The 20319-nt window shown below is 32.6% G+C and overlaps 1 protein-coding gene across 1 annotated transcript; it reads right to left on the bottom strand.

The window, feature by feature from the left end:
* Positions 1–4776: 4776 nt before the first annotated feature.
* Positions 4777–6845, bottom strand: LOC21406106 (haloacid dehalogenase-like hydrolase domain-containing protein Sgpp). The gene is made up of 5 exons (XM_024174903.1): positions 6656–6845; positions 5918–6032; positions 5572–5723; positions 5227–5488; positions 4777–5020 (listed from the first exon to the last, which is right to left on the bottom strand). The coding sequence occupies exons 1-5, from the start codon at positions 6664–6666 to the stop codon at positions 4829–4831; spliced, it is 732 nt and encodes a 243-aa protein (XP_024030671.1). The 5' UTR covers positions 6667–6845; the 3' UTR covers positions 4777–4828.
* Positions 6846–20319: the final 13474 nt, after the last annotated feature.

The raw sequence follows: 20319 nt of genomic DNA, 5'->3' as shown, positions 1-20319 counted from the left end.
TCCACTTCCGACTCCTAGGAATAATAGCCACCACACATGTATGATGCGTCTAAGTGATTTGTTAAATGGACACGAGATGGTAATATACAATAAGATTAGGATGGGCAGCGATTGCTTTAGGCGATTGAGCTGGTTACTCGAACAAAAGAACTTATTGAGGAGTACACAAAATATGAGCGTTGATGAGCAATTGATCATTTTCTTGACAATTATTTGTCAAAGCGAAAGTAATAGAGAGACACAACATCAATGGCAACACTCGGGGGCTACAATTTCAAAGTACTTCATGGTAGTGTTGAATGCCATATTTCGTCTTCGCCATGATTTTATTAAGCCACCTGACTTTAATCGCATCGATCCACATATTGAGGCAAGTGGGAACAAGTACAGACCTTGGTTCGATGTAAGGCTTACCTCTCCTTTTTTTTTTGTTCGTATTAAGCATTATGATTACAGAATATAATGGGATTAAGAATAACGTTTATTCTAATTGTCACAGAACTGTGTTGGCGCGCTCGACGGGACGCACGTTCCATGTGTACCGCCGCCAGAAAATGCAGAGGTCTGGAGAAATAGGAAGGGATTCAACTCATAAAATGTTTTGGGAGTGTGTTCTTTTGACATGAAGTTCATGTATATGTCTGCCGGGTGGGAGGGTTCCGCGAACGACGCTCGAGTTCTTGAATCAGCACTTGAAACGCCAGAAAAGAAGTTCCATGTCCCTCCACCAGGTACACACAAATCCTAAACTGGGTAATAGTTGGAGTTTGAATCTGTGTGGGTTTAAAAAGTTCGGACAAGTATGCTAAAACAGTTTCTCTTCCCACCACGTAGGAAAATTTATTTAGTAGACTCCGGTTACGCAAACACAGGTTGTTTCCTAGCTCCTTATCGCGGTTCTACGTACCACTTGCAAGAATATAGGGCACGTCGCGGTCGACCTCGAACTGAGCGGGAGTTATTTAACTACACTCATTCATCGCTAAGAAATTGTATCGAGCGGACGTTCAGGGTATGGAAAGCGAGGTTCCGCATTCTAAAGATAATCAACAACTACCCGATGAAAAAATGAGCGAGAATACCTATTGCGTGCGCTGTGATACATAACTTCATACACATGTATCAACATGATGATAGCTTCATAAATCAATACTTACAAGATGGGGTACCCGTAAGTGAATTGACCCCCTGAACGTGGATGATGATGTCAATCAAAATCATAACCCAGATCGGAGTACGGAAGGACCAAGAAACACCGCGAGTCGAAGGGAGATGGGTCTTATGAGGGATGAAATAGTGAGAACAATATGGCAGGCCAATGGTGGAAATAACAATCGCTAAATAAACACGTATCAGTTAACATGTATGAAATATTTGTTTTGTAACAGGTAAATCGAGCCATTTGAGGCAATGTCTTTTTTTGTATTTTTTTTCCTATTTTCGGAATTTTTTTTTGGTTGTGACAGGTAATTTTCTCCTTCATTAATTAGTTACATGTCTTAACATATGAATATGACATTTTAAAAAAATTAGAAACGTGGAATGTTCTTCAGTTTGAATAACGGAAGTTCTTTTTTTCCTTCATTTTATCATATAAATGGAAGAGAATTGAGATGGTAGTTGGAATAAGAAATCTGTGAAATGAACACATCACAACTCGAATTGTGGGTCAAACTTGTAGCTCAAATGGACTCCTAAACACTAACTCCAATTCCAATTACAATTCCAATCTAGATTCTAACTCCAATTATAGCTTTAACTCAAATTGTAAAACTTGGATCGGTGAAGTGAACACACCCTGTGAGTTTTTTTTAGTAAAATCTACGTTGCGATATGTGATTAGTTCTTTCTTTTAGTTTGGCACGTGTGAGTTTCTTTTTTGTGAAAAGGGGCTCATGTGGATCACGTTACAGAGGATCAGACACTGATGGAATATGGCTGACAGTTATACCACGTGTCGCGTTCTGATTAGCTGATAGAGAATCATGGTGGGACTCACTTGACGGATGAGGGAGGTTTGCCTGATTTCTACGCTCATTGGTCTGGGCATGCTGTTCACGCGTGCCTTTTGGTTGTTGATCTTTTGATTTGACAACTTAAAATGAATTCTGATTTAAGGTGATGTTTGGTAGATGGATTCATTCCCCGATTCGAATCATGGTTCGTGGTTCGCTACAATATTTTCTCTCACAAAAAATACACGTAAATCGAAAATGGTTCTAATCACATGGTTCTAATCCATGAACCAAACGCACCCTTAATTTTTTCGAGGATGATTTAATTTTTATTATATTTATTTAAAGTTAATTTGTAAATTGATTTTGTTCATTTTAGCACCGTTTTATATAAAATTTCTTATATTATTCAGATAAAAAAATTTGAATAAAATTTAAATTAAACAAAAATACACTAAAATAAAATAACAACATACCAAATTAAGTAAAAATCAAATTATACAAAACAAAGAAAATATAAATAATGCAATTTATTTATTCTTTTTGAATCTTTTAGTCCTTTATTTTTCTTTCTTCTAATTATTTTAATATTTTTTGTTATTTCTACCTAATATTTTGAACCAAATTATAGAAATTAAATATAGAAAATGCTATTTATTTTTTCTATAGAACCGGCGTCTAAAATAATATGAATGTCAAAAACACAATTCTAGCAAAAAAAAAATAAAATAAAATAAAAACCCACTTGAATTTTGTCTCAAGTGGCAACCTTTTGTGGTTGGTAAGAAGCACGTGTCTTTGGGTGTTTTCTCTCTCTCTATATCTCTCTCTCTCTCTCTCTCTCTCTCTCTCTCTATATATATATATATTTTAGAAAACTATAATCCACCCATCACATGGAATATAGACTAGAGAGAGTCAAGTTGGCCACTTGTTCCCCGTTCCAAATTCCTAGCTCAAATTGCACAAAAATGGCACAATAAAGCCTTTTAAGACGGATTTGTAAAGAATCTATAAAATTCAGAGCAAAAACAAAAAAAAGCTATAAAATTCATTTTAGCGGGAGTTTAATTAAATAAACTTTTATTATATAATAAACAATATTAAAAAATAAATAAAATATTCTGTTAACATATTATTTATAAATTATGCTTAATATATTATTTATAATTAAAATATTATTAAATTAGTTTTATTCATTTAATTTGCACTTTAGTAAAAAATTAAAGCATAATACATTATACAAATGACACGAAAAATACTTTGAAAAGAAAAGTATATACAAAAGAAATACAACATAAATAAGTAAGGAGTTTTTTAATAGGATTTAAAAAATAAACTATCAATAATTCTCTACTTTTAATCATTAAATCTATACTAAAAATTATCTATTATATATATTTTTTAATCTGATATTATTTTAATTAGACACAATACAGTTAAAAATTAGTACTATTTTTAGAGAGACTTACCTCAAAAAGTCCAAAAAGGGTTCGCTATGTCAAATACTTTTAAATTCTTTTACATGAATCTACCTACTAAGTAAGGCAGAATCCGTTTTTTTAGAGGGGGTAGTTTCGTTGCCCGCGTTTTGTGTGTTTTTTTCTTTTCTTTTCGTTTCTTTTTTTTAAAAAAAAAAAAAAAAAAACCTTCCTTCCATCCTTTCTTTCTTTCTTTCTTTTTATTTTTAAACTCTCCTTTTTACTTTTCCCTTTCTTTTTCTTATCTACCTTTTTTACATTCTTATTTTTTATTATATATTTTTCTTCTTTTCTCTAAAATTAATCCTTATAAATATACTTTTTTAATTTTCCGTTTTAATATGTTTTTGTGTCCTGAAGTTTCATTTTTTTATGGTTCCTTTTTATCTTTAAATTTATTTATTTTTTATTTTGGTCCTTTTTTTATCCTTTTTATTTATTCTGAAACTTTTTATTTTTTATTTTTTGTGGTTTCTTTTTATTTTAAAACTTATTTATTTCTTCATTCAGTTTTTTTAACCTTTTTTTATTTTCATCCTAAAATTTTATTTTTCCATTTCGGTTTTTTTTTGTCCTAAAACTTATTTAATTCTTCGTGTTAGTTCTTTTCTGACATTTTTATTTACTTTTGTCTTGAAATTTTATTTCTTTTTCTTTTTAGTTTTTTTTTTAATTTCCTATAACTTATTTCTTTCTTCATCTTGGTCGTTTTTTACTCATTTTTTTTCTCTGAAACTTTATTCTTGTCAATTTTTTGTCATTTTTGTTTAAAACTTATTTATTTTTTCATTTAAATCCTCCTTTTCCTTTTTTTTAGCTTCTTGCCCTAAAACTTGACTTTTTTTTTTTTTTTTTTTTCCATTTTTCCCTTTTGGAATTTTATATTCAAATTTTGTATGCTTTTAATAATAACATGGTAATTAAAACTTAACATTGGATACTCTTTATGTGCATAATACATGGAGTTCAACTAGTATACTAATATCTAATTTATATTCATACAATTTTTAAAAGTTACATTCAGGCGTTTCGTCCGAGGCTTAGGAAGAAACGTTCATTATTTTTTTTTCGCTTAATATATTTCGCGTATCCTCCTTTATAAGGACGAAACGTTTCTTCCTCTTTCTTTAGGAAGAAACGTTACAACCAGGCCTTTTCCCCTTCGTTTATTTGAGACCTTGCTGAATTGAAATAAGAGAATAGGCATGAAAACTTGCAGGACAATTATTACATAACTCAAGTTAAATAGCCACAGAATGAGGACCAAAAGTTTCCTCAAATAATTATTCAAATTGAAGTTCTCCCACAGAATTCTATGACCTCTGTTTGTTTTTTGCCCCTTTTTTTTTTTTTTTTTTTTTTTTTTTTTTTTTCACCCCAATAAATGGAGTTTTAAGCTTCATTTGAGGCCTTACCCTTCTTCCTGTCAAGCTCTTCTAGCGCCTCCCACAATTTTGGATCAGCATAATCTTTTATAAGAAATGCGGGCTTCGCTTGCATCAGCAAATGTTCCGGATTTCTGGTCGCTATACCAACAACTTGCATTCCAGCTGCGACTCCAGCTTTTATCCCGGAGACCGAATCCTAGCAAAATCCATAAAGATCAAACATCATGTCAAAGTTTGCACTTTACATAAACTTATATAATTGAGGACCAATGCATATTTAAATTATGATTTTTAATTCTAACATTTAAAATTTTAATTTTTTTTAAGATAAAAATACTATAATAGAGTCGATAATTTGAGTTTAAATATACGAAACGAGATACGAAAGAAAAGAGGGCAGACCTCAAATATAAAAGTATGATTCTTCGATGCCTTGAGGATATCCAGAGCCTTCAAGTAGGGATCCGGATGCGGCTTGGCACGAGCACATTCGCTTCCGATAATTACAGCATCGAAAAAATCGGAGAGCCCGAGACGCGAGATCATGAGTTCAGCATTGATCCTCGGAGCGTTTGTGACAGCAGCACGCTTCAGCCCGCGATCTTCGACCCACTTCTTCACCTTAAAAAGACCATTCAGAGGTTTCAATTGTTCTGCAGCGAGTCTGCGGATTCCATGGATGATGCTACTTAGTAAGGATTTTTGAAAGCAAATATTTCCAAGAAGAGAGAGGAGCGCGGAATTTACCGACGAAACACGGCTTCTTGGTCCTCTACGAACTTTATACCCCGTTCGTGGTCATCAGGGAAGAGAGCCCTGGCAATATCAGCCTCATGTTTTCCAGAAATAGTCTTAATGTAGAACTCCTCATCAATGGGAACTCCTCCGTTGAAACCTATCTGTTAAATTATACCAGATTCCCATTAATAAACTGTTTCACAACATTTGAAATCAACACAAACTAATCTGAAATTCTGATATTTTAAGGCAAATTTAAATTTTGCTCACAGATTCAAGTTCAAGTTCATAGACAAAAGTATAAATCTCATGTTTGCATAACATAAAAATGAGAAAATTCTCTTTATGAATGTACCTCTTGAAGCATTTCGCTGAAGGCAAGGTGGTGAAGCGGATCTGAATCACATAGAGTTCCATCAACGTCGAATAGTATTGCTTCAAGTGGGGCTAGTCCACAGAGTGAACTTTTGCTGTTTCAACACAACAAAAAAAAAAAAAAAAAAAAAAAAAAAAAAAAAAGAGAATTAAAGATAGAAGAGTTTTAGCGGAGTTAGTCAAAAGCTGAAAACACACTCAATATAAATATTCTGGCCAACCTCAACTCCATAAGTTTTATTGGAGACAATATATATGAGTTTATTTATCATAGTGACATCCTATATGATAGATATCTAATATTGTATAACAGTATTAGGATCTTGAAGCTTAATATATCACAAAACACACACACACACACACACACACACACACACATATATATATATATATATATATATTAGCATATTATTATTTCCACCCTGAACACAAAAACTTCAAATTTCAAACTTTTCTCTCAAGAAAAAGTGAACAACAAAAATGTATTCAAACCACAAATAAAATTGAAAAAAAAAAACTTGGAACTTCAATGACCAGTACAGATAGACAAACACGGTATGAATTTATTTGATGTAACGATGATTAAATTTGAACTGCATTGAAAAAAACTGGTAGCCCATGTTTTCCTTTTTTGTTTTAAATTAGTTTCCATATCAAATATTCAATGAATCTAGCAAAAACGAATTAGAAATCATGAAAAAAAAAGAGACAAGTTTACCTAGTTGTCATTGTAGAGATGGGTAGTGGCAAATAAAACAATAGGATTTTTAAAAAAAAAATTTGTGTGCGAGGAATTTTTGGTTTCTGAGAAATGGTAGCTTGAGGAGAGGCAGAGGCAGATGGCGGAAATATATAGAGGAATCACCAACGATACCAAAGCACTAGGCCAGGTCGATCCCCTTTATGAGCATCGTTACCTTTTCACGTTTAATTTATTAGTAGTTTTTTTTCATTTTTTTTAAGGAAAAAGAAGTAAAGAAATACTATAGTTTATTTTTTTTTACTTTAATAAAAAATTTAAGTTCATTTTTTACTACGGTTTAAATCAGAGTGATTCTAATTTTAAAATAAGAACTATAATTTATGATTTTAAGTCTAAATCATGGTTCTGAAATCAGAATTAGAATAAAAAATTTGAATTACTCAAAATCAAAGGGTGGGTGGTTTTAGAATCATGGGTGATTCATAGTTTAAAACATCACATTAAAATTAAAATCTTAAATTAGAACCATACAAACCAAACACTGAATCAGAACTATGATTCATGATTTTAAGTACAAATCATGGTTCTGAAACCAGAACTAAAATCAGAAATTTGAACCACCTAAAATCAAATGGATAGGTGGTTATAGAATTATGAGTGATTCATAATTTAAAATATCACATCATAATTCAAATTTTTAATCAAAACTATCCAAACTAAACATTAATTTTAAATAAATTAAATTAAAACTACTTTTTACTTTTTATAAATAAACATTAATTTAAAGTCAAAATCATAATTTCATATTTAAAATCTTTATACCAAACAGCCACTCACTTTTTCTTCATTTCTTGGAAGAGAAAAAGAAAAAAAAAAGTTGTAATTTATTAGTGGAAAAGCTGTGGTAGGACATGCACTGTTGACGTGATCCGTGTGCGTAGTGCAATAAAGCGTAGCCCTCTTTTAAAAATAAATTTCTGTAGTTTTTTTTTTTTAGCTTGAAAAAGAAATTTCTGTAGTTAATAAAAGTTATAGTATGTATTTCCATCCTTTTCAAATGCCATAATCAGATCCATTTGTCTTGGACGTGGTTTAAATCTCTACTTCTACTTGGATTCATTTGTTACTTCTGTTCCTATGATGTAAAGGGGGTTTGCTTTGTTTTGTTTTTTCTTTTTTTTTTTTTTTTCCCAGTTATTTGCTTAACAAAATTTCCAGAAAAACCAGAAGGGTAGAAGGAGAAGAAACCCACAGACACAAAACGCTCTTGAGCTGAAAGGAAACTGAAAGTTAGGAGATAACACATACAGATTACCTTTTAAAAGTATATGGATCTGAATTTTTACCCTTTATTTTAAATTTATAATTTTTTTAGTTAAATAATTACACTAACAAAATGATATTTATAAAGAGTAAAAAGTAAAAATCTAAACTCATATACTCTTACGGGTAAATTTTCCATTTTTTTGACACTATTTTTTTATTTGCTATGATCTGGTCAAATGGGCTATGTTCTTAAATTGGTGGGTTATTGAGCTTAGACTCTGAATCCCTAAGGCTCGTTTAGTTTATGAGTTTAAATCGCGTAATTTAAATTTTATGGGATAAGCATTGTGATAAAACTTTTTAAATTTAAATTTTTGTGAGAGAAATATTATTTGAAATCTGAACATGTACAGTAGCTTCCCGTCAAAAAAGAAAAAGGATGCAATTATGAGGTTTGGCCACATTATTTTTGAGATTGAAAGGCTCGTTTAATTCATATGTTTAATTCAGTGATTTTGATTATAAATTTAAATTTTATGAAAAAATTTATTAATAGTATTTTTTTTATTTAAATTCGTTGTAAGAGAGTAGAATTAGAATTATAAGTTGAAGTTAATTAATTAAACGGGCCATATGTTCTCTATTAGCTGAATCTAGGAAGATCTCAATAATTTCTTCCCTTACCAAAATTTGATACTTTCCTAAGATCAACTGCACCATCCTCAATACCCAAAAATCGATACTTTTCCTTTTTTATAACTGCACCATCCTCGCTCATGTTGGAATACTGGATTTATTGTTTACTTTCTTTTTTATTTTCCCTCCAATCTTGATACTTCTTCTCTTACAATTTATGGAATCAAAACAGCCATTTCCCCGTCTTTTCCCTCACTTCGGAGTAAAAGTTATCTCTGATAAATCTTTTCTTTTTATTTTTTTTTGTTTTGAGAATTTATCGGTTACAATATGGTACAATAATGTGTACAGGTGTTAGGTGCATCCTCTCTATTGTGGATTGTGCGAATACATCTTTGGGGTCAATAAATAAGAGCCCGTTTGATTAGATGAGATTTAAATCATAATTCATGATTCGTTATAATATTTTCTCTCATAAAAAATACACATAAATTAAAAATTATTTTAATCTCATAATTTTAATTCATAAATTAAATAGGCTCTAAGTATTGTGGATAATCCTTTTAATGCGTGCCCTACCGACTGCCACAGCTTTTCCCATTAATTATTAGTACGTAGTTTTTTCTTCACCTTTTCTTAAAAAGGAGGAAAAAAAAAAGAATAGAAAAGAAAGTTGTAATTTGTTAGTACTTTTTTCACCTTATCTTAGACAGAAAAAAAGAAAAAAGAAAAGAAAAGAAAGTTGTAATTTATTAGACATTAGTAGTTTTTTCTTTACCTTTTTCTTAAAAGCAAAAAGGAAAAGAAAGTGGGCACTAGTGATTTAAGGGACATTTAATAAGGAGATTTATATCATGATTTAAATTATTGTTCATAATTCGTTATAATATTTTCTCTCATAAAAAATATACGTAAATTAAAAATAATTATAATCTCATGATTCTAATCCATGAACTAAACGTCACCTTAAACATTTACACCTTACTCTATTATAAAGTAAAGAGTTTTAATTTTCCACTTCAAAATCAATAATAATAATAATAATGATAATAAATACAAAATTATGCTTATGTAAATTATCAACATTTTTCTAAAGCTTTTGCTTATTATTCTAATAATAGTAGTGATAGTAGAATATTAATACCAATACCGACACAGTTATATATGTTATAATTATTTGTTTTATACGTTATAAGTTGTGAAATGAATAAATCTTATAAGCAAAATGAGAATTCTACAGTAGGGTATGAAAATGGAGCTCTGTTTTAAGCGGTGAGATGCGTATAAATTTTTATGAGGATAACTTTTTATAATTGTTTTGATATGATTTTGAGTAAATCTAATATTAACTTACTCTGAATGATATAGGAGGGAGTCCAATAAAGAGTGGGCATGATTCTGCCCACACAAAGACAAGCAAACGGAAGTTATAATGTAAATGGGGCAAATATTCATCTAATTAGAAGGGTAAAAGTGTAATTGTGCACTCACTGCCTCACTAACAAGGGTTAATGAGTGACATATGTAAATTCCATCCCTAAAAGTAATAGAAGTGGCAAAATTTTTATGGGAACGTAGATAGGAGAACAGATGTTATGATTTGAAGATCAATGATAAAAAGTTATGAGGAAGGAGAATTTTTATAAGTAATTCAATAATAAAAAGAGTGAGAACATACAGTAGAGCAAGTTATGTTTTATCGTCCGATCTATATCAAGTTATGTGCTGTCAATTTTTATACTACTTTTTTTTATATTAATGTGACTTTGATTAAATTTGGTTAGAATACTGAATAGTTTGTTAAATCTGTTATTACTAGTTGTAATTAGTTTAGCCACTTGTAATAGATAATTAGTTAGAGCCCGTTTAGTTCGTTGATTCGAGTTTTTAATTTGAGTTGAGATGTGATTTTATGTGAGAGCTTTTTACTGTAGTAAAAAAGTTAGATGTGATTGTTTATGAGAGCTTTTTATTGTAGCAAAACTCGAATTCTAAACTCGAATCAGCGAAATGAACGAGACCTTAAGTTGTTTGCAAACGTGGCTGTCTCTTAGTGGACCACCAGATTGTTTTGGTTACATCGTTACGGCTGTATTTTTATGGCCCTGTGTCATCGGAACAACTCATGAGAATTACAGAAATTTCTCAACCAGAACATTCTTTCATTTTCTTCAGTATTCTTTTCAAATTTAACATCAACTATACTAATACAAATGTTGCACTGTAAAATGCTCCTAAACAAATATCATGCCTCATCAATCAATATTGACACTAGCTCTTTAACACCAATCACTTGCTTCCTTCTCCCATTTTCCCGCAAGTTCGTCTGCCAATTTATGGTTATGGAGGATTGTAAAACAAAAAGAGAATTTTCAATAGATTATTAGAGTTTTGTATTGGATTATTTTACATTAATACTAATAGTAAACTAATTCAACTCGTATTGTATTATTTAATACAATATTCATCTCAGACCAAGAGGGTTCGGGGTAGACCATGGTCAGGGTTGCGCCGTGATTAAAGTTGGGCAAGACTCGAGTTGGACTATAATTAAGGTTTGGATGGCAATCGATGCCCCTTTCTCCTTACTGATTTTTATTTTTATTTTTTGCATGGTTCTTGATTTTTTTTTTTATTTGTCCATATAACGTTCTTAGGCAAAGTATTTCTTGTGGAGTTTTAATAATTATTATAATATTTGCTTATTAATGGATATCATTGTTTTAGCTGTAATACATTAATTTAACGGTCGTAATAAATTAAATAGTTGGCAAAAAATTTAATGTAATTAATGACATTAAATTTTTATCACGCCACATAATTAAATTTTTATATTTCAAGATAACCATTGATAGAAACGTAATCATTAAAAAATTATAAATTTTACGACATTTTGTTGATGTTGGATGATATTTTGCATGAGCATTATAAATACATTATTATATTGCAACAATAGGTTGTTTACACTTTTAACATTTTATGAGACAATACAACTCAACATGATAAAATACAATATACTGAATTTGTATATAGTACTACGATATTAACTAGCAACCAAATGTCAAAAAGTATAGAGCTTTTCAACAAAAGAAACCATGAAGTAAGGGGATCATTCAATATTCAGAAAAGTGTTTTGTTTTTTCGTTTTGAGAAATCTATAATAAAGCACTAGAGTATTAAAATGCTATTTTAATGTAATCTAGTTGCAAAATAGATTTTTTATCATATTTGGTCGAGTATTTATATATTTTTAATGTAATTAATATACTTCTAAAATGATATGAATGCAAAAAACAAGTTAGTACCCGTAAAAGATATGTAATCCTATCCTATTAGTGGATTTTTTTTCTTTTTTTTTTTTTGTGGTTAGGGTCTCACTCGAATTTGTTCACTTGGGTAGTCCAAGTTGAATGGTTATGAACCTGTTCGTTTGTGTTTGTTTTGTTTTGTTTTAGAACTTGTGTTTGATAAACTTGGGAACACGTGTCTTTGCGTGTTTTTTAACAAGTTCAATAGTATTAGTTGGTGACATTTGGTAAATAAGGTACATTACAAGAATTTTACTTGTTAAAATTAAAAGTTTAAGGACCGCCAAAATTAGTGAAACTTTAAGGACCGCCAAAATTAGTGAAACTTGTCAAGATATAGCCCCACCAAGTATCTTTTGGGTGTTTTTTCTTCTAATTCAGAAAACTATAATCCCCCATCACATGGTATAGAGTATACAGTATAGAGGGAGTCAAGTTGGCCACGCCTTCCTTGGTCCATATTCCTAGCTCAAATTGCACAAAAAAAAAAAAAAAACAAATAATGAGAACTTTCTCAGGATCCAGTAGATCTGGAGAGTATGACGTGGCGGGAATACGTGTAAGTATTTAACTTGTTAGTGGCGGTTCTAACGTGGTCAAAACACTTAACAGGCCTTCAAAGTAGATGACGATGATAGGACCTCCGACGATGGTGTGGTTCACTTAGGCCTAAATTAGGCCGAAGAACACGTGTTCTAGGACCCTCTTTGTTGCCAAAATCACGAAAAATACACCTGCAAAAAATGTTAGAAAATCTAAAAAATAATAATGAAGAACTTCGAGAATGAAGAATGATGGGAGGACTAATCACGTAGTTGATGGAGGAATGACTTGATAGGTGGATAAGGCTTTTTGATGGAGAATGGCTCCAAAGGCAGTTTTCACGCGAAGAGAATAAGATGCTGCTCCCCCTCCCTCTGTCTTTTCTCGCTTTGCTAATTTTCCCCTCTAACGCAAGCCGGGCGGCGGCGGGCGCGGGAGGAAGATAAGGCTGCTTTGGAGGTTTTGAGTATGTAGCTTCGCTGGTGGATAAGGCACTGATGGAGGAGAGTGATACGGAGGAGTCTGGTGAGAGTGAACCGTAGGTTGAATAGAGAGCGTGGAGACCTTTTGGAGCACTCCCTCCGATGGTGGATGAGAGTGACTCTGAGGTTGGAGGCTTGAATACTTCCAGGAAAGTGTGAAGATAACTCTTAAAACACTCTCAGATGGTGTTGGAAGAGGATTGAAAAGTGTTCTTGAGGAGTTTCCAATGAGGTCAACACTTAGAAACTATGAAGTTCCTTAATAACTTGAAGAAGACTCCAAGTCCTTGTAGCAAAAGACTTGAAGAAAGGATTTCTCAAGAGTTTTAGCATTCTGATAGTGTTTTCTGATGTGCAGGTGTTGTTGTTGGTCTCCTGAAATGAAGAGGGTGATGGGGTATTTATAGGAGGAGATGGGAGTGCTTGACAGCTGCTCTGACGGAGATCTGATCACTTATTTTCGTTTGGAGGAAGGCCATCAGAAGCCTTTCTTAGTTTGACAAATAGATGATCCTGTAACGACCCGCACCCCCACCTGGTATGATATTGTCTGCTTTGGGCCTGAGTCCGTACGGTTTTGCTTTTGGGCTTCACACCAAAATGCCTCATACCATTGAGAGGTGGTGTCATTCCTTATAAACCATGACCTATCTTCATCCCCAAGCGATGTGAGACTGCACAACTTACCCTTTCTTAGCCTTGTGCCTCAAGGGATTGATGGTTGTCACAATCACCCCTCCTCATGGGGGCCCAACATCCTCGTTGGCCACATTTTTGACTGGGTTGAGGCTCTGATACCATATGTAATGACCTGCACCCCAATCTGGTATGATATTGTCTGCTTTGGGCCTGAGCCCGCACAGTTTGGGCTTCACCCCAAAAGGCTTCATACCATTGGGAGGTGGTGTCATTCCTTATAAATCATGACCTATCATCATCCCCAGACGATGTGGGACTGCACAACTTACCCTTTCTTGGCCTTGTGCCTCAAGGGATTGATGGTTGTCACAATCATCCCTCCTCATGAGGGCCTAACGTTCTCGTTGGCCACATTTCTGGCTGGGTAGAGACTCTGATACCATATGTAACGACCCGCACTGTGAGAATTAAGTGTCATACTAAGCCTTTGCTTATATAAGTTATTTCATGTTGCAGACAATCTAAAGGGTAAGATGTAGCTATAGAGAAACTTGGAGCAGATGCGAGTGGTGCGTGATAGAAAAACGGGAGGAACGATTATTGAATGAAAGTGCTTAATGTTAAACAAAGTTTTTAAATTTTAAATTTTATTGTTTTGGAACTTTGGTTTATGGTGGTTTTAATTTGAATAAGATAAGATCTTTATTTTATTTTATTTTACGGTATGGATTTTTATAAATGAATTGAACCTAAAGATTATTTTTCATTGATGAGGTTTAAAATTTTTAAAGTTATAATATGAAAAACAAATTTAGGATTTCTTCCAGTCATTCAAAGTAAAGTGTTTCAAGCTTAACTATTTTTCGTATTTTTTTAGAGATAAATGTTTGAAAGTTAAGATAACTGTGACGGCTCGTGAGGGGTCGTTATAGATATGGTATCAGAGACTCTACCCAGCCGAAAATGTGGCCAACGAGCACGTTGGGCCCCCATGAGGAGGGGTGATTGTGACAGCCATCATTCCCTTGAGGCATAAGGCCAAGAAAGGGTAAGTTGTGCAGTCCTATATCATATGAGGATGAAGATAGGTCCTGGTTTATAAAGAATGACACTACCTCCTAATGGTATGAGGCCTTTTGGGGTGAAGCTCAAAAGTAAAATCATGCGGGCTCAGGCCCAAAGCGGACAATATCATACCGGGTGGGGGTGCGGGTCGTTACAGGTCCAAAAATGGAATCGACGGTTATGGAATGGGGGAAACAGTGGTGGGCTGTCGAAGCATTCCCATTCGGAGGAAAGGTGTCAAATAGCTTTCCGAGTTTGACAAAGAGACTCACTGAAAATGGGATAGAAAGCTTTTGAAAACTTGCTCCGGCGGCATTCTGATGAAGTGAGGCACAAGTTATTCTGTTTGGAGTAAAATCCCAACTACCTTGTCGGAAGAGGCAAAGTGACACCTTAGAAGTGGAAATACTTGGAGGCCAACTTTCAGATTTTGGGCTGACACGAAGTGACTTCAAACCTGAAATCTCCAAAAGTGTTTTACTCAACCAAGTGCTCCGAAAACTTTCCTCTTTGGTGGTCTGATCACGTGTCAGACCTTCGTCAGAGGTTGTTTGTACGAAATGACCAAACAACTATTGTAGTTGCTCTGATAACAGATTGCTCCAACACCAAGTTGCCCTGAATGTGCACGAGTGCTTCGAATGGACAACATGATACGAAGAAGAGCTGGGAAAGCATGCTTGACACAGGAAGTGCTCTGAGAGTCATGTCTACTCACAATAAAAACCTCCGAATGAGCCAAAACTAATGGATTTCTCAGGCCTTTGGGTTGGAGAAAATTTCTGAAGGATCAGGCTTGGGTTTTGGGCATTTTAAGGGCTGAAATAAAGGATTTTGGGCTTCCAAAGACAAGAGGAATATTTTTTTAGGTTGAATCCTCCATCACGTTCATACTTAATTTGACTAGTTCTTATAAACCCCCCAAGCAGGTCTCAAATTGGTTCATATTAAGGACAAATGGGCTTATGTGATCACTCACGGCCCACCAAACCACAACTCACGGAGTTCCCCTAGCGTGACTTGGGTCCACGAAACGAGCCTAATTACGTCGCAGGAAGCAAAAGATGGGGCCTGGACTTTTAATGAGCACGGTACAAATTCAGGTATCAACAAACTTCTAACAAGAACACGGGTTATTAAAGAATCTATGGATTCATTTTACTGGGAGTTTAATTAAATAAAGTTCTTAAATATATTGAATAATAATAAAAATATAAATATAATATCATGTCTTAACAATACTTATGCTTAATGCATTATTTATAATTAAAATATTAATTAATTAATTAATTATATTCATTTAATTTGCACTTTAGTGAATAATTTAATTTTTGTTTAAATTTTATTAATAATTTAGAAGCATGATACGTTATACAAATGACATGAAAAATAGTTTAAAAAGTGAAGTATATGCGAAATATAGCATAAATAAGTATCTCTATGTAAATATTGTTTAAATTCTTTTACATGAATATCTTTTTTTTTTTTCAAAAAATTAATAATTTTGTAGTAATATTTAAAAAAGATAAAAATATGAAGTGAAGTTTATAAAAATCTTATTAAAACTCTCACATAAGTTTCAAAGTCTTATTTAGAAGAATTTTTTTTAAGAAGCCACATTTTTTGAGTTTAATTGAAACTTGAAAGCTCTTCTACAGGTTCAATTGAAGCAATGCCTAACAGATCCTAGATCATCGAGGTCTATTAACACACATACATATTATCTTATCAAATCTCCTCCTCATCTTCATTCTTTTCTATTCGTCAGATTTTTTTCATCCTTTCCTATGTCCTTATTAGTAGAGTAGTAATATATATCGTGATAAATTTATTTATGAATACTCGCGTCTTAAAATTTTGTAAAATGTATACAATTTTAGTGTTTTGCAGTAATTTTTTAAAAGTTATATTTTTGTTTCATATCATAAAACTATTTTTTTTTATTTGGTGTTTTTTTTTTTTTTTTTTTTTTTTTTTTTTTTTTTTACCTCATGCAACACTTTAACTATTTATGGACTGTTACCAACTCCATCCCGATTCTCAAACACGTTGGATTAATTTTTTTATTACTTCTTTTTTTTAGTTATAAAATTGATTGTTGATGTTCGCCACCCGACGTAAAAATCAACTAATCTTATTGGTGAAACAATCAAGGGCTTAAATCTATTCTCTACATGTTCACGATTTAAGTTTCACTATCTATAAACCATTACAAACTCCATCTTGAACTGTGAATATAGAAATTTAGATAGACGTACTCCTTACCACCATAGCTGATGATATTTTGTATCAATGACGGATTGAGTATGGGTCCAGTGGATTGACCTCCCCTACTGAGAAAATTATGGGCCCATTTAATTCACTGATGTAAATTTTTAATTCGAATTGAGATGTGACTTATGTGTGAGCTTTTTACTGTAGAAAAAAGTTTTGATAAAATTTAGGACCTGTTTAGTTCTCTAATTCGAGTTTTTAATTTGAGTTGAGATGTAATTTTATGTGAGAGCTTTTTATTGTAACAGAAAAGTTAAATATGACTGTTTTTTAGAACTTTTTACTGTAATAAAACTTAAATTTTAAACTCGAATCGGTATATATATATATATATATATACACGCGTGCGATTCTTTAATGTCACTCGATTGTGCCCTCACTATTCTGATCATCTACATCATTTCTTTGGAATTTTTTACTTTATCTAGAGCTAACTTTTGGGCTTGAAAAGCCTCTTGTTGTACTTTTCTTTTTTAATTATTATGTTTTTTTTAATAATGCACATTTTGTTCATATTTTTATCAAGTGAGAACTTGGTATTCTTTTTTTTTTTTTTTTTACTTTCAATAATGCAAATTAAACTTATTTATTAATAGTGTTTAAGTTATTATTATTGGAAAAAAAAACACACCTCTACACTCACGTAGCAGAAAAATAAACTAAAATAAAAATATCAAAAAAATGGAGAAGATAAAAATTTAGGTGGTTCGGAAAATTTTCTTTCATCAACGGAAGAGAGAAAAAAATTCACTAACAGTTTTAGAGCTACATACTCAACAAACTTTCTCACTTTCTCTCTCTACCCAAAACCCCTTACACCCTTGCCCATCTCTCTCCTCACTTTTTTCTCTCTCTCAAATGAAGGCACCATGTCTTTGCACTTTTCTCTGAGCACACATAAAGCTTTACACAAGAGCTTATTTATAGACTCCTAGTAACCCTTACCAAAAAATAAAAAACAATAACTTACCTAAAAAAACACAAAATTGTTACTTTCCCAAAACTAATTTGAGTCACTTACCCAACAATCTCCACCTTGACTCAAATTCTCTCAACTCACTTAATTTGGTATTCAATCTCGATACCCATCATTGTACCGACAATGCAAACCTCAACAATAATAAACATGTGTCAAGTTTAAACTTTCATCAAACTTGAGACGAGAAACTGTTTTCTTCTTCTTCTTCTTCAAAGCATCTTGATCACTGCCATAATTCTTCACCATCTTGTCTTTATTGTCTTCAACTATCATCAGCATCTTGTTGCACTCTTGTACTCCTGTAACTTCTTTCACAACAGAGGAAGACTCGTTGTGACTTAGCTCCACCTACAACTGTTGTCCCAATCAACTTATACAAGTTTTTCACTTTTTCACCCTTCATAGCCACCAATTCACCTCTCTTAACTTGCATAAAACCACCATTCATATAATACTCACAACTCAAAGTGTCTAAAGCCCCCAAAGAAATCAAACTTCTCCTTATTTGAGTAACATGCCTAACATTTGTCAATTTCCTCATGACTCCATCGAACATCTTCACATTCACAGTACCTATTCCAACAGCTTTACCACTAGAATCATTGGTCATCAACAAAGTACTGGCATCATAGGGCTTATAAGAATCAAACCACTCTTTATATGGACACCTATGAAACGAGCATCCGGAATGCAAGATCCAAGAGTCAGAAATATTTTCATCAGCAATAACAGAATAAACACTATCTTCACTATCAAACCTGTTGGCAACAATATTTACAGAATCTGAAGCCTCCTGGGGTTCTTGCTTTCTCTTTTCTTCATGGTGCTTCGTTAATTCTTCACAATTTCTCCTAATATGCCATTTCTTATGCCAATAATAGCACTCAATATCCTTCCTTAAATGGGATTAGGTACGGCCATCTCTTTTATCATAACATCTCCCTTGTGACTTGCTCATATCCCTATTCAAATCTGACTATGCCACTAAAACTTGTTTAGTATGAGACGTAACACTAGGCTTTTTCATATTTGCAGTCTCTAACAGAGCAATCGACACCTCATCCACAGTCAATGTTGTCTTTCCAACTAACAATGTAGTCATTAAAGTCTCATATGATTTGGGTAGGGAGGCCAACAAAATTACCGCTTTATCTTCCTCATCAATTTCGACCTCTACACTTAATAATTGAGTTATGCACTTATTAAAACTATTTATATGGTCCCTAACATCACTTTTATCATCCATCTTCAACTCATACAATTGCTTCTCTAAATATAATCTATTTGTTAGGGATTTCAACATATAATCTTTTTATAATTTTTTTCATAACTCAGAAGGAGAAGTTTTACTCATAGCACTATATTTCAAATAACTTAAACGAATTGTGCTTACTGCTCTCGCTTCCAGTTCTTCCCAATCTTCATCTTTCATATTTTTCGGCTTATTTCCTTACAACGCTTTCAGTTTTCTCTGCTAAATCAGAATATCTTTCACCGTACTCTGCCATATGTTGAAATTACTCTTCCCGCCAAAACGTCGATCTGCTCAAACTTTATCCCTGACATCATCTTAATTTTTTTTTTCCAAATATTCACCACGGGTCTGATACCAGTTGTTAGGGAAAAAACACACCCCTACACTCACGCAACAAAAAAATAAACTGAAACAAAAATAACAGAAAAATAGAGAAGACAAAGATTTAGGTGGTTCGGATAATAAATGTTATACATCTACGAAATAGGGAGAAAAATTCACTAACAGTTTCAGAGTTACACACTCAACAAATTTTCTCACATTCTCTCTCTACCCAAAACCCGTTACAACCTTGCCCATCTCTCCTCACTTTTCTCTCTCTCTCTCTCTTTCTCTCTCTCTTTCTCTCTCTCTCTCTCTTTCAATAGGAGCCACTCCGACTCTACACTTTTCTCTGAGCACACATAAAGCCTTCACTACAAGAAAAAGGGGTTTTTGCGACGACTTTTTGTCATCGCAAAAACCCCCATGTCGTCGCAAATAAGTGTTTTTGCGACGACATGTCGTCGCAGTTATGTCGTCGCAAAAAAATAGTCGCAAATACTTTTTTTGCGACGACAAAGTGTCGTCGCAAATATATTTGCAACGACATTTTTCTTTTGCGACGACGCTCGTTACTAATACCCCGTTGTTTAATTTGTCGTGATTTAACATTTTTTACGACGACAATTTCAAAATGTCGTCGCAAATAATTACCCTTTTTTGCGACGACAAGTATAAAAAAGTCATCGCAAAAACTGAAATAAATTTTTTTTTTGAATTTTTAAAAAAATGGTAATTAATTAATTTTTAATAATTTTAATTAAACATTATTATGTTACATACTGAATATAATTTATTAAGATACATTAAAAGTAAAATATAAATTAATATTAAAAACAGTAAATCTAAATAAATTTATAAAATATATTATAAATACTACATGAAGTGCATATATAATGTTCAACAAAATA

The sequence above is a fragment of the Morus notabilis genome, unplaced genomic scaffold (assembly GCF_000414095.1).
Source record: "Morus notabilis unplaced genomic scaffold, ASM41409v2 Scaffold135, whole genome shotgun sequence".
NCBI lineage: Eukaryota > Viridiplantae > Streptophyta > Magnoliopsida > Rosales > Moraceae > Morus > Morus notabilis.
This window is presented reverse-complemented; position numbering and strand designations above follow the sequence as displayed.

Bases quoted from the DNA above. Each gene is read 5' to 3' on its own strand.
- LOC21406106 (XM_024174903.1), bottom strand. The intron at 5,724-5,917 runs GTACATTCATAA...ATAATTTAACAG, and splicing joins TCAGCGAAATGCTTCAAGAG to ATAGGTTTCAACGGAGGAGT. The intron at 5,489-5,571 runs GTAAATTCCGCG...TGGAATCCGCAG, and splicing joins CAAGAAGCCGTGTTTCGTCG to ACTCGCTGCAGAACAATTGA.